The sequence below is a fragment of the Erythrolamprus reginae genome, chromosome 6 (genome assembly GCF_031021105.1).
Source record: "Erythrolamprus reginae isolate rEryReg1 chromosome 6, rEryReg1.hap1, whole genome shotgun sequence".
Classification (NCBI taxonomy): domain Eukaryota; kingdom Metazoa; phylum Chordata; class Lepidosauria; order Squamata; family Dipsadidae; genus Erythrolamprus; species Erythrolamprus reginae.
Window position 1 is genome coordinate 41151502 of NC_091955.1, and position 16159 is coordinate 41167660.

The following is a 16159-nucleotide window of genomic DNA, read 5'->3' on the forward strand; positions in this document are numbered from 1 at the left end:
ACTACACAATCGGCCACACCATCCTCCCAACGTCCAACAGAAACAACTCCTACATACAAAACAATGTTACCTCAAGCCTCACAACCACCCCAGAACATTACAATGGCCTCACTTTTTGAAATGATGAGCAGGATGCAAGAATCCATCGATCGCAACCATGAATCAATGTATGGAAGTATGGGGATAATGCGAGATAACATCAAAAAAATGCAGGACCACGTTGGCAACTTAGACGAACGCATGGGAAAATTAGACAACAAAATGGGAGCGGTACAGGAAATAGTAACTATTAACGGTCAAAAAATCCAAACAATAGAAGAGAAAAATGAACGAACAAAAACGCGCCTTCAATTCACTGAGGCCAAAGCAGAATATATAAACAAAAACCTAGAAGAGGCACTGATGAATCTAGAAATGGAAAAATCTGCCTTTTTTCTTCGATTTCAAAATGTGAAGGAAGCAGATGACCAAGACCTTCCACAAACTATGTCCGAAATTCTTTCAAAAATGACTAGGAAAACAAAACAAGAATTGTTAGAACAAATTGACGAAATATACCAAGTCTCTACCTCATTTGCACGTAGACATAGACTACTGCGGGAAATACATATAAGATTTATAAAGAGAAGCACACGTGATGAAATATATAGAACATCAAAAGAAAACGTAATTTCACATAGAGGAAAAGAGATAACAGTATTAAGACAGATTCTCAGATGAGTACGAGAAAGACGTAAACCTTATCAATTCCTAACAACCAAATTAAACAAAAATAAAATCATGTTTAAATGGCTGATACCAGAAGGAATACTCATAACTCTACTTGACAAGAAATATAAAATAAGTACACGGGAAGACGCAAAGGAATTCTACGAAGAGTTACTAAAACCTCTCGAAGACAGGTTCCTAAAAGAAATAGATGCTAAGGATACAACGAATACAGAAGAGTCAAGTCTAGAAGACATCATTCAAGAAAAGAACCGGAAACAACACAGATCGAAGAAAATGACCCACAGCAACTACAAAACAAACATGAAAGACAAGGGCTGATTACAAGGGCAAAAGCCGAAGCCAGAAAATAAAAATGACAAAAAACCAGATATTACAACACAAAGAGACGACATCACCATATTCTCAATTAACATCAATGGATTGAACTCAGACAGAAAAAGAGAAATTTTTTTTCACAAACTTCTAAGTCACAACTTTCACATAACATGTTTACAAGAAACACATATTGTAAAAAAAGACACCACGGCCCTACTACTCCCAGGTCTTGGCGAACTTTTCACTTCCTCAGCATCAGTTAAAAAGAGAGGGACAGCAATTTACGTCAAAAGCCAATATAAACCAAAACTTATATATGAAGATCCCGACGGTCAAATTCTAATGGTACAAATAACGATAAAAAACAAACAGTTAATAATAATAGGAATATATGCACCCACTATCAATCAATCAGTATTCTACACACAACTATACAAAAAAATTCTTGAATTGAACTTAACAAATTTTATTATAATGGGTGACTTCAACGCGATACACAATAAAAACAAAGACCATAAGAGTAGCAAACAACACTGTTTACGAAAAACCCTCCCAGCCACATTTGACTATCTAACATACGAATTTGCACTTAAGGATATATGGAGAACACATCACCCGGAAAATACACAATACACTTTCTTCTCATACCCATACAAATCTTGGTCGCGCATAGATATGGCTTGATCCAATTCTTATATTATAAACCAAACAAAAGAAATAAAGATCTTACCTGCCACTTGGGCTGATCACAATCCTATACTCTTAACTCTCAACAACCAGGATTCTATAACACACAAAAGATGGACTATGAACTATTCCACCATAAAGGAAAAACATTTCAAAACTAAAATAGAAAACGAACTACCACCCTTTATAACGATTAATTGTGAAGGAGATACGACATTGCAGGTAGTTTGGGATACAATGAAAGCCTACATACGTGGAATATATATATCCTACTCAGCCTACACTAACAAACAAACAAAAGAGAAACTTAACAATCTCAACACTAAATTACAGGAAGCAGAAACAACATTACAACAATACCTGGATGACACAGCAACACTAATTAAAATTAAAACTATAAAACATGAAATAAACCTAGAAACTGAACAACAACTTACTGCCAAATACAAAACTTTAAAACAACTAAATTTTGAATCCACTAATAAACCCGGCCGATGGTTGGCTTTTAAATTGGTGCAACAAAAAGCCGGCAAAGCCATAGAATCTCTTTGCGATAACTTAGGCCTACTGAAAACAAACACAGAAGAAAAGAAAAACATAATACAACAATTTTGCCAGGACCTATATAACTCACACAAACCAGATAACCCTGCAATTAAGAAATACTTAGCTTTAAACGAAACACTACAGATAACAGAGGAAGAAAGAACAAAACTAAATAGGAATATCACTCCTATTTAGTTAAATTGGCCATTGCAAAACAACATAACAATAAAACCCCAGGACCCGACGGTATCCCCTCGGAATTTTATAAACACCACCAGGACATACTAGAACTAATAATGCTAAAACTATACAGTATAACCAAGTATTACAACAAGGTAAGCTTCCGAAAACATGGTCTGAAGCTTACATTACTATCATACCAAAAGAAAATAAAGACAAAAAATACTTAGAAAATTACCGACCAATTTCACTACTAAACACGGATTATAAACATTTTTCATCAATAATTGCAGAACGCTTCAAAAATATCTTAAACAACATTATACATCCTGATCAAAACGGATTTCTCCCAACAAGAAATATAAGTAATAATACCCGAACCATACTCAACACCTTAGAATACTATAACGAAAACTCTGATAAACCAGTGGTGCTCAAGTTTATAGACCTGAAAAAAGCCTTTGATTCTCTCTATTCGGAATATTTCATAACACAAATAGAATATATGAAATTTGGAGACAACTTTATCAACCTAATAAAATCTATTTACTCCCAACAAACAGCAAAAATACTCTTTAACAAAACTATCACAGAAGAAATAACAGTAATGAGAGGTGTACATCAGGGATGTCCCTTAGCACCTTTAATTTTTATATTAGCTATAGAAACACTTCTAAAAAATATAAGACATAATGAGCAAATAAACGGACTTAAAATAAAAAAGGAACACTTTAAACTTCAAGCTTTTGCAGACGACATAGTATTCACAATTCAAGATCCACTTAAAACAGCCCATATTTTAATGAGTGAACTTCATAGATTTGGGGAAATAACCGGTCTCAAAATTAATCTAGACAAGACCCAAATTATAACTAAAAACATGACACCAGAACAAAACTCCATATTAGAGCAAGCTCTTAATGTAAAAATAGTGAAAAAAACTAAATATCTGGGCATTACGATGTCAGCGAACAACAGTACTTTGAAAAAAGATAATTACGACAAACTCACACAGGACATACAAAAAGATTTAACTAGATGGACAAATTTAAAATTATCACTGATGGGTAAAATTGCCGCAATAAAATCAAATATTCTCCCCAAATACCTATATCTATTTCAGGTAGCTTTGATCAAACTAAACAAGTCACTCTTTGAACAATTACATAAACTAATTTGGAAATTATTTGGACAAAAAAAAAGGCAAGAATAAAGTTAAAAAACCTGCAAGATCAAGAGGAGGCTTTGGCCTCCCCAACTTTTATCTTTACTATCAAGCCACTATTTTAACTAAAATCAAAGATTGGATAACTCTATAAAACACAATATTACTTTCCTTAGAAGGATTTAACTTACAGTCAGGATGGCACACATTCCTAATGGCAGAACCAAACAAAATACCAAAATACTTTAAAAACCATTATATTAGAAATACATTAATATCGACATGGCAACAGATTTAAAAAAAATATTATCTAGCAATTCCAAAATGGCTATCCCCAAATGAATCCTTTACTTACCAGACCCCTCTTTCAGTACCAAAAATAATAACCTACTCCAAATTACTAGACCCTAATGATAATATTCTCACTAGACAACAACTAGAAGACAACGGAATACCTATAGACTGGTTCACATACATACAAAACACAAAATACAAACAACACAAAAGTACACTTGGCTTTCAAAACCCCAATCCTCTCGACTTAATAATTTATTATTTATTTATTTATTACTTAGATTTGTATGCCGCCCCTCTCCGAAGACTGGATCTAACATAAAAATGATCTCTAAATTATACAGCTATCTATTAAAACAGGATACCATAGAAGAGCAAGTTAAAGGATCCACAATTGCATGGACACAAAACTTTGGATATATAATAAAACTTACAGAGTGGGAAAAAATATTTACAATTAACTACAAAATGACCCTTGCTGTATCCTACAAGGAAAATTTATACAAAATGTTATATAGATGGCACCTTCCACCAGCTAGGCTTTCTAAAATGTACCCAAATGTATCATCCCTATGTTGGAAATGTAAGAAGAACCAGGGAACATACTATCATCTGTGGTGGACCTGTACATATGCCCAAAAATTTTGGACACAAATTAAAAGAATAATGGACCAAGTCATATCAACAAAACCAGAATTATTCCTTCTAAGCATTTTTAGATAGAAATTAAACAAAGAAGACAGATACCTTATTATTCAAATACTAACGGCCGCCAGACTAACATACGCACAACATTGGAAAAAAGAAGACACCCCAACAAACTTAACCATTATTAGTAAAATTATGGAATGTGCTGAACTATCAAAAATAACAATGGAAATACAAAACAAAAACGATTCAGAGTTCTACAAGGCCTGGGACAAATGGTTCAGATGGTTATCTAACTTTAAAAACAATAAAACAAAAACCAATCAAAATCTCTTAACACAAATCAAAATAAAGATATACACAATAGAAATTCGGACCAAAATCAGTACAATCCCTGTCTGAGTTCAATCTACTCGATAACTATTAACAACTTACCAATATCATAACCCACAAATACCTCTCACTCATAAAAATAACAAACATAATCAAACTAAGTCGTCACAATGCATATTCCTGCTAGTTTGCAAGTACTACCCCCCTCTTTCTTTCTTTCTTTTCTTTTTTCTCTTTTTCTCCTTTTCTCTTTCTTTTCTTTTCTATCCCACTTCCAAACTACCTTTCCTTTCTATGTCACCCCTGAACTACTAAATTCCACATATATAAGATTATCCAAATAAGAATATTGAATACAAAATAATTACCTATAGACAAATATTTGGAATGTATATTAAAAAAAACAAAAAAAAAAACAATTGATGTTAAAAAGATCACCTTCCACACTTATCTGTCTACCCTCATCTATATACTTCCTCCCACTGCCAGGTCAGGTTGCCCCCCATCTCCACTTAGTAGGACACCAATCATCAGGGCTAATGCATGTGGGGCAAAAACCTCTCCAAAGTAGGGGACTTGCAAAGACTGGTGCAAGTGCTGCCACATTATCTATGAGAGATGTTGCTGGCAGGAGAATTTCAGTTGCCATTACCATGCATGGGGAAAGGTCAGATTGGAATGGTTTTAATGACTGCCACATCCCTGTGGCCTGCCTGCTTTCTGCCTTTTCCTTCCTGCCCTGGACGCCCAAGTTGCAAACCCTCTCTGAGAGTGTCAATAATTCCCTCCCCCGGGGTAATGGACAGATGGACGTGACCTTGGGAGGCAGTAGCCACAATCACTCCGTCTTGTCTGGATTGAGTCTGAGTCTGTTGGCACCCATCCAGACCCTGACAGCCTTCAGACACCGGCACGTCACTTCCAATGTTTTGCTGAGTGGACATGGGGTGGAGATGTACAGCTGAGTGTCGTCAGTGTACTGATTGTAACTCACCCCATGCCCTTGGATGATCTCACCCAGCGGTTTCATGTAGATATTAAACAGCGGGGGGAGAAGACTGACCCCTCAGGAACCCCACAAGGTAGGGACATAGGAGTCGACCTCTGATTCCCGCTAACACCGACTGCGACCAACCAGAATGGTAGGAGGAAAACCAACCCCTCCAGCCGGCGCAGAAGGATATCATGATCGATGGTATTGAAGGCCACTGAGAGGTCAAGAAGCACCAGGACAGAGGATAAACCCCTGTCTCAGGCCCACCAGAGATCATCCATCAGCACGATCAAAGGAGTTTCTGTACTGTAGCTGGGTCTGAATTCTGACTGCTGAGGGCCTAGATAATCGGCTTCTTCCAAGGACCATTGGAGCTGGAGCAACACCACCATCGCAACCACCTTCCCTATGAAGGGAAGGTTGGAGACAGGATGATAGTTGTTAAATACGGCTGGGTCCAAGGAAGGCTTCTTGAGGAGGGGGCACATAAGTGCCTCCTTGTATGGAGCTGGAAAGGACCCCTCCCTCAAAGAAGCGTTGGTAATCTGGACCCAGCTCCGTGATACTTCCCTGCTGGTTGAAACTAACCAGGAGGGGCACGTATCCAACAAATAGGTGGCAGAACTCACAGCACCAATGGCCTTGTCCATTTCATCAGGTGTCACCAGGTCAAACTCGCTCCAAACAGGTGGACCGAGACATGCCCCTGTCACCTCGGTTGACTCATTGTCAGTCGACTCTGTACTCCAATTGGAGTCAAGATCAGTTCAGATCTGAGTGATTTTATCTGTGAAAAACTTATTAAAGGCCTCGCACTATCTTGCAAGGGCTCCCCACCTCCTCCCTGGTTAAGAAGGGAGCGAGTCACCCTAAACAGGGAGGCCGGGCAGGATTCCACAGATGCAATTAGGCCTACATTGTAAGCACGTCTTGTTGACCTGATCGCCAGTTTGTAAATCTTAATATGAGTGTTCCAACGCTTCCCCGGAGCTCCTCGCTAAACCGAGGAGACCTCCAGGGTCTGTTGCCAGAGAGAGGACGCGAAGGCGCAACTCAGACTAGAGCCTCTGTCACAGCCATATTCCAGGCTGCAGCAAGAGATTCTGCTGAACTGTGTACAAGTGAATCCGGCAAAACCCCAAGTGCCCTTTGAAAGCCTTCTGGATCCATCAGGCGTCTGGGGCGGAACCTCCTAATAAGTTCCACCTCCCTGCGGGGAAGGATTGGAGCCTTAAAATCAAGCCACAATAGGAAATAATCTGACCATGACAAAGGCAATGTTTCTAAGCCCCTTAGTATCAGATCATTACTCAACTGTGAGAGGAAAACCATGTTGAAAGTGCGCCCCCTCTCATGGGTCGGACCCTGAACTACTTGGGTCAGTGCCATGGTGGCCATGAACTCCTGCACTAACCCAGAGGATTCACCGAGCGACGGCAGATTAAAATCCCTCAAGACAATAGATCTAGGGGACTCCACCGCCAGCCTGTCTACCTCCTCGAGCAGCGCAGGCAGTGCTGTTGACAGGCAGCTGTGAGGCAGGTACATGAGCAACAAGTCCACCTGTACCCCTAGGTCCAGCCTCATAAGAAGGGACTCACAACCCGCAATCTCAGCAGCAGTGAGCCTACGCAGCTTCAAGGTCTTCTTGGCTATAATTGCCACTCCCCCCCCCCCTTGCCTGGGGTTGCAGCTGGTGCCACACCTGAAACCTGTCTGGGCACATTTCCGAGAGAGGAACTCCTCCCTCTGGGCCTAGCCAGGTCTCAGTCACACATGCCAGGTCTGCCTCCTCCTCTAGGAGTAAAACCTGGATGAGGGGAGCTTTATTTATAGCAGACCTGGCATTAAGCAGCAACAGCCTGAGCCCAGGGTGTGGGTTTCATTTGTCACCAGTAATCCAGGTCGAGTCTGTGGGGCCAGAGCAATGAACCACTTTCAAGCAATGGTCCCTTCTTCCCCGAGAGTGGCCTGTACTGTCTCCAGAGATTGGCTACCCCACTCCTCCTGTCCTCAGGTCACCAGGTAAGCTGGCCCTTCCATTCATCCTATACATTTCACTCATCCCATACAGTTCAAACATTCACACTTCCAGTCATATCCATTTATCTAAATTAAAAACCGTCTCATTAATTAATAAATTTGAATTAATTAATCAACTTAAAAAATACAGTAATAAATATGTATATTAATATTATACTAGCATCCACCCTATCCATCCATCTCACTCACACACCTTTCTTCCTTAATTAAACTAAATTGAAAAATTACTATGAATTAATTAATACAATTACTATACCCCAAATATATTAACTTAAAACTTATATATATATTGCCCCTCTCCCTTCTACCAAAGGCATCCTCCCTCCTTTAATAAGGAGGAATGACAAAGTACTAGAGTAGAAAGTACATAATAGTCCAACGCTGGTGGAGTTCAAGTAATAATATTTGAGATATAAAGTGCTAAGAGTGCAAAGACTAGAGTGTCTGACATAGGCCGTTACCATGTTCAAATGTCGCCTTCTTCCCGTGACCTCGGGCTGTGCCTCCATGGACCCCCTCCCCCCCGCAGGTTGGCTAGGCAACTCCAGATTCATGACTCTTACAGCAGAGTCCAGGGTTTTGTCCTTCATAGGAGAGGCACTGCTTCATGCCATGCTCTGGAAGTTTCTTGAGCATTTGGCACTCACCAGGGCAGGGGTAATCAAAGTTGGCTCTTCTTTGACATGTGGACTTCAACTCCCAGAATTCCTGAGCTAGCATATTTGGCATAGGAATCCTGGGAGTTGAAGTCCATAAGTCATAGAAGAGCCACCTTTGCCTACCCCTGACGCAGGGGTAACAAACTGTAATCAAGAATGCAGGGACAGTATTCATTGACTGAACAGGTAATGTGATACCTTGTGGTCATGTGATATCCCTTTTGCTGCACTGTTGGGTCAGCCTAGGGCTATTCTAGGAATAACTGGCTTCCCCCCCTGCTTTCCTGCGGGGGGGGGGAACATAACATTGCAAGGCCACTGGAGCTGTGAGTTCCGCCACCTGCTTACTGGATCCGTGTTCCTCCTGGCTGGTTTCGGCCAGCAGGGAGGTGACACGGAGCTGGGTCCAGGAGATTGTCAATGCTTCCTTGGGGAGGGGGTCCTTTCCGGCTCCTTATAAGGAAGCACTTGTACGTCACCTCCTCAAGAAACCTTCCCTGGACCCAGCTGTACTTAATAACTATCATCCAGTCTCCAACCTTCCCTTTATGGGGAAGGTTGTCGAGAAGGTGGTGGCGCTCCAGCTCCAGTGGTCCTTGGAAGAAGCCGATTATCTAGGTCCTCAACAGTCAGGTTTCAGGCCTGGTTACAGCACGGAAACTGCTTTGGTCGCGTTGATGGATGATCTCTGGCGGGCCCGGGACAGAGGTTTATTGAGGATGCTGCAAAGTCCCTGAGGGGAACGAAGTCTTCAGAGGGACTTAGAGCAACCCCAGCCATGGGGGGTCACTCACGAACGCGAATCCTAGAAAGAAAACTTGGACACATTTCTCTCCAGGTGAAATGACACAGTATTGAGCTGTGCACATCCTTTTATTGGCGGAATATGCAAATTGGGAATGATTATACGTACATGTCAAGTGATATACAAACATCCAATAACGTAACTCTAAGATATGACACAACTTCCGAGTCCTTCCTATCTACATATGGCACGTAACTAGTTTCTACTGAACAAATGTCTCTCATGGCCAATTTCCTGGGCCCCTTTGTTGTTAATACGGCTATATCCTCTTTACCACAAAGCAAGGTCTTTTTATCGCAGTCTTCGTCCTGTTTACCCATGGGAATGTAAATTGTGTCTTTTGATCACACAGTTCTTTTCCTGTTGACACATTCTTGTTATTCGAGGAGAGCCACTGAATCGTTTTATGGCCAGTCACTTCCTAAACAGATTTCACCAGAAATGCGAGACCGCCTTCTGCCGCACGAATCCCAGCGGCCATTTAGATCCCACAGAGTTGGTCTTCTCCGGGTCCTGTCGACTAAACAATGTCATCTGGTGGGACCCAGGGGAAGAGCCTTCTCTGTGGCAGTTCCGACCCTCTGGAATCAGCTCCCTCCAGAGATTGGAACTGCCCCCACCCTCCTTGCTTTTCATAAATTCCTTAAAACCCACCTCTGTCATCAAGTGTGGGGGAACTGAGACATTTCCCTCTGCCTATGTAGTTTTTATGCATGATATGACTGTATGTATGTTTTTTATATTGGGGTTCCTTGCTTTTTACACTTTTAAAATGTACTATTGTTATTTTAGATTCTAATTATTAGATTTGTCATTATGTATTGTTTTTATCACTGTTGTGAGCCGCCCTGAGTCTACGGAGAGGGGCGGCATACAAATCTAATTAATAATAATAATAATAATAATAATAATAATAATAATAATAATAATAATAATAATTGCAGCTCCCCATAACTTGCGCACAGCCTCTGGCAGTCTCCCTCACACTCCTGAGGCATTCCTACACTGGGACTTTATTTACTTAACAACCCATGAGATTGCTTAACAAATCAAGAGTGCAGGGACAGTATTCATTGACTGAACCGGTCATGTGATATCTTGCTTAATGAATCCCCAACATTCTGGTTCAAATTGTGAACATAAGTTGAGGGCTATCGGTAGTGCACACTGCTCTTTTACTACTGTTGCCAGAATAAGACTATGAAAAAACTAGACAAGAGGAAAATCGACTTACGAGCTATGATATTGGAGAAGACTCTGAGACACATTCCTTGGACAGCAAAGATGACAAAGAAACAAGTTTTAAAACATATAATACCAGATATATCTTTGGAAAGCAAAATCACAAACTTTGACAGATACACACAACCCAAGATCTGGCACTTCTGACTAGCATTCTGTACCTGTATCTTAGGTAATTCCTTCATTTCTCCTCACATAAGCAACCTAGTCTTTGCCCTTCTTATTCCCGCCAGCTATCCCACTCACATCTGGATTGCAGATGGAAAGCACCTCATGTTAAGCTAGTGGACAGATCCCTCCCTCCTTCATCTCTTGCCCAAGCCCCTGTGTCCCCCTTTTTTGTAGATAAAACTTAAAGATTAGAAGGAAAAAGGGGATCTGTATTTGAACAATAAAAGTTCAAGTGCATAATAGGACTGATAGTATATCCACAGATTTCAGGGGAAACTGAAAAATTTGTAACAGGCATTTAATAAAGTAAGCATAATTTTTAAATTTTTATCTTCATATTTTTCTTGCCGCATACTTTACTTAATTGTATAATAAGTCTTTAACAAGATTTTTTGGTCTCTCTAGGTATTGCCCAAACTGTAAAGAACATCAGCAAGCTACCAAGAAACTAGATTTGTGGTCATTACCGCCGGTACTGGTGGTGCATCTAAAACGTTTTTCTTATAGCAGATACATGAGAGATAAATTGGATACATTGGTTGACTTCCCAATAAAGTGAGAACCATATCAATAATAGATAGCTTTTGTGTTTACTGTTGATATCCATGGTATACATTTACAAACATTTATTCTACATTTTTGCAAGAATATATACTAGGTATTTATAATATTAGATAATGAATCAGGGATGAGCTTTTAGGCTGAATGGCCATGGCTTTATTTTCTTTTGTCCTGATCATGGCCACTTAACCCAAATGCTCATCACTATTTCACTGATGCCAGCTGCGAAAGCCCACACCTGTATAATACTATGCAATATTTATTATTCTGATGAATATAAATAATGTAGTGATGTAACTATTATGAAAATTTAATTGTTACATTTAAATATTTTAGATTATAGTTGCCTGAAAAAGAACCTATGTATCGGATTTTTTAAAAAATTAAAATAAGAAGGAGATAAGGCATAGGCCATTGGGTATGTTATATTGATATCCTGGAGAGTATTTTTGATTTTCTGAAACATAGTTTATGTAGTATAAGTTCATTTATTATGTACACAAAATTAGTACAGTTTAATTTGAATAGTATTATGTTGCCTTTTTCATCCAAAAAACTGCTTGCTCTCCACTGTTTTAATTAAATGTGATTATATTTCTCTATATTAAGTAATCACCCCATGTAATTCCATACGTAGACAAACTTTTATCCTCCATAAATCTGTATAGAATTATTCATTTATTTCCCATTACGTGTCAGCTTTATGAGGTAGATCAGAGTAAGAAACCTTTCTTACCGGAAAGAAAAATGCTTTTGAATAAAATTTGAAGATGCCTATGAATTATGAGTTATTTAAACAGCATAGAAATAGCTGACATTCTTATTTTAGAAATAATATTATTAGGAAAGCATTGATAGAGGTATGGAATGAAATAAAGAAAAAACATTTTTAGTAATGCCGGAATGGGTATCACCTATTGAAGCTATTACACACCCGAACCTTAAGGAAAAAAGTAAGATGTGGAAATATAGGGATTTGTTAGATGATCAATTTAAATTAAGAACAAAACAAGAACTATATGATTTAGGTATTGACTTAGATTGGTGGCAATATATGCAGATTAGTTCCAGATATCAAACAGATGTAAAGACTTATATTTTTAAAAAAGAAAATAATGTATTGAGTAAATTATTATTTCAAAATCATTCAAAAACAATTGGAAATGTGTATAAATACTTAATAAATTACAGGACGATAGGTTGGATATTGAAAGACAATATGATCAGTTGGTGCAAAAATTTAGGCAAAGAGATAGATTTAGATACATGGGAAAAAATATGGATGTATAATTGGAAAATAACAAAATCAATTTCCTTTAAAGAAAATCAAATCAAGATGTTCTACAGATGGCACCTTCCACCATATAGAATTTCTAAAATGTTTCTCTCTGTATCGCCTATTTGTTGGAAATGTAAAAAAGAAATTGGTACATATTACCATGCGTGGTGGACATGTTCTGAGACAAAAGTATTTTGGAACAAAGTAGAGAACTGGATAAATGAAATAACAAAGGAGAAGATTAAAAAATCTCCTGAACTCTTTTTATTGGATATTTCAAATACAAAATATAAAAAAGAAACTTATTATTTAATAATACATATATTGGCTGCGGCCCGAATTGTATTTGCACAGAAATGGAAAGAAAAAACAATACCAAAAGATACTGAAGTATTTAAAAAAATTATAGAATGTGCAGAACTAGATATGATGACTAAACGCTTAAATAATCAAACTGAAACAGAATATTATAAAATATGGGACAAAGTATATGATTGGTGGAATTTAAAAAATGGTATTAATAATTAATTATAATATAGAATGAATTGGTAAATAGTATTAGTAATAAACTTTCTTTTTTCTCTTTTTCTTCTCTTTTTGTATAAGTATAGAATATTTTTAAATATAAAGAAATCTAATTAATAAGTTTAATATTAAAAATATAGAGTTGAATTTAACAAGAATGTAACTTACATGTGTGGTATTTCTGCTTAGATCTGATCACAGTTAGGATTTTTTATATTTTTGTATTAGATAGACTTCTACGACAAGTGGAGCAATGGTAGCTCCTTAAATGTTTAGTGTTGTATGTCTTTGTTTGTCTTTTTAAAAATTAAAAAAAAATTAAAAAAAGAAATAGCTGACAGAATGAATGAATGAATGATGAATTCACACACATACACATACACTGGGGGGGGGAGGAGTTAGTCAGATACCAATTGTGCAAGTTCTCCCACTTAAAAAGATGAGAGAGGCCTGTAATTGACATCATAGGTAGACCTCAACTATGAGACAACATGAGGCTCCTCTGTCCTCCGCTCATTACCTGTAGTAATGGCGCCTGTTTGAACTTGTTATCAGTATAAAAGACACCTGTTCACAACTTCAAACAGACACACTCCAAACTCCACTATGGTGAAGACCAAAGAGCTGTAGAAGGACACCAGAAACAGAATTGTAGCCCTGCACCAGGCTGGGAAGACTAAATCTGCAATAGGCAAGCAGCTTGGTGTGAAGAAATCAACTGTGGGAGCAATAATTAGAAAATGGAAGACATATAAAACTACTAATAATCTCCCTCGATCTGTGGCTCCATGTAAGATCTCACCCCTTGGTTGTCAAAAAGATCACAAGAACGGTGAGCAAAAATCCCAGAACCACACAGGGGGACCTAGTAAATGACCTGCAGAGAGCTGGAACCAACATAACAAAGGCTACATCAATAACACACTACGCCGCCAAGGACTCAGATCCTGCTTAAGCCAGTACATATCCGGGTCCGTCTGAAGTTTGCTAGAGAGCATTTGGATGATCCAGAAGAGTATTGGGAGAATGTCATGTGGTCAGATGGAATCAAAGTAGAACTGTTTGGTAGAAACACAACTCATCATGTTTGGAGAAGAAAGAATGCAGAGTTGCATCCAAAGAACATCATACCTGTTGTGAAGCATGAGGGTGGCAACATCATGCTTTGGGGCTGTTTCTCTGCAAGGGGACCAGGACAACTGATCAGTGTACATGAAAGAATGAGTGGGGCCATGTATCGTGAGATTTTGAGTACAAACCTCCCATTAGCAAGGTCACTGAAGATGAAATGTGTCTAGATCTTTTAGCATGACAATGATCCGCCAGGGCAATGAAGGAGTGATTTCGTAAGGGTTTCCTAAGAAGCATTTTAAGCTCCTGGAGTGGCCTAGCCAGTCTCCAGATCTCAACCTTATAGAAAATCGTTGGAGGGAGTTGAAAGTCCATGTTGCCCAGCGACAGCCCCAAAACATCACTGCTCTAGAGGAGATCTGCATGGAGGAATGGGCTAACATACTAGCAACAGTGTGTGCCAACCTTGTGAGGACTTACAGAAAACATTTGACCTCTGTCATTGCCAACAAAGGATATATAACAAAATATGGAGATGAACTTTTGTTATTGACCAAATACTTATTTCCCACCATAATTTGCAAATAAATTCATTAAAAAAGAGACAATGTGATTTTCTGGATGTGTTTTCTCATGTTGTCACTCACAATTGAGGTCTACCTATGGTGTCAATTACAGGCCTCTCTCATCTTTTTAAGTGAGAGAACTTGCACAATTGGTGTCTGACTAAATACTCCCCCCCCCACTGTATACATATCAAAGCCAAATAATCACTTTATTTAATACATTTATATTCTGTTTCCTTCAAGAAATACAAAGCAAATGTATATGTTCTTGTACAAGTATTATGTTTACATATGTTATGAGATCGTTTGTCACTAAGTGAACTACATTTTTATATCACCTTTTACAAGATAAATATGACATACTAAATTATTTTAGAAACCCTATCTGTTGATGAATTATTGTAGTTTTTTACAAAATCATTCTAGATTTTTAGTGTGATTCATTTATTGCTTTACATTAGAATCTAAAACAAGGCTTTCACTGACTTTATTGAAGAAAGTCATAATTACTAATATTCCATTTTTGAAAACTAATCTCATTTGATCTTTTCTTTAAAATAGTGATTTGGATATGTCCGAATTCTTAATTAATCCAAATGCTGGACCTTGTCGATATAATTTGATTGCAGTGTCAAATCACTATGGAGGCATGGGAGGAGGGCATTGTAAGTAATGTATTTTATATGTATGACTTTAACTTTATTATGACCGTTACTAGCATTTTGAGTAAAATGATTTTTCTTGTTTTAGATACTGCTTTTGCAAAAAATAAAGATGATGGGAAATGGTACTACTTTGATGATAGCAGTGTGTCTACTGCATCCGAAGAACAAATTGTGGCAAGTATCAGTTTCCAGAAAAAGATAGCATTATTGCACAGAAACAAAATCCAAGACTGACTTGCTTATATAATCTATTAAAAGTAATATGCTATAAAACACATTACAATAATATAAAACTTTATGCATTGTATTATGGTTTATGCAGCCAACCTGGAAATGTAAACCCAAAGGATGATTAATAAATGCTGTAAGTGAATCTTGTCAAATTCATCCAGAAAATGAGAGCACCCGTACTCCTTATCTTGTGCATATCACTAAAAATACTTTATACCTTTACAGGTAAAACTTGAAAAATTAGAGTATTGTGGAAAAGTTTATTCATTTCAGTAATGCAACCTAAAAGGTGAAACTAATATATGAGGTAGAGTCATTACATGCAAAACAAGATAATTCAAGTTGTGATTTTTCATAATTGTGATGATTATGGGGTACAGTTTATGAAAACCACAAATCCACAATCTCAGAAAATTAGAATATTGTGAAAAGGTGCAATATTCCAGG

General features: G+C 38.0%; 1 protein-coding gene across 7 annotated transcripts in view; it reads left to right on the forward strand.

Moving 5' to 3' along the window:
• Positions 1-16159, forward strand: part of USP15 (ubiquitin specific peptidase 15) — a 230599-nt gene that overhangs the window by 210657 nt on the left and 3783 nt on the right. For all 7 annotated transcript variants that reach the window (XM_070755598.1, XM_070755600.1, XM_070755601.1 and 4 more), the window contains 3 exons: positions 11220-11369; positions 15378-15481; positions 15567-15655. In XM_070755598.1, coding sequence (XP_070611699.1) covers positions 11220-11369; positions 15378-15481; positions 15567-15655 — 343 coding nt within the window. The remainder of the gene's footprint in view (positions 1-11219; positions 11370-15377; positions 15482-15566; positions 15656-16159) is intronic.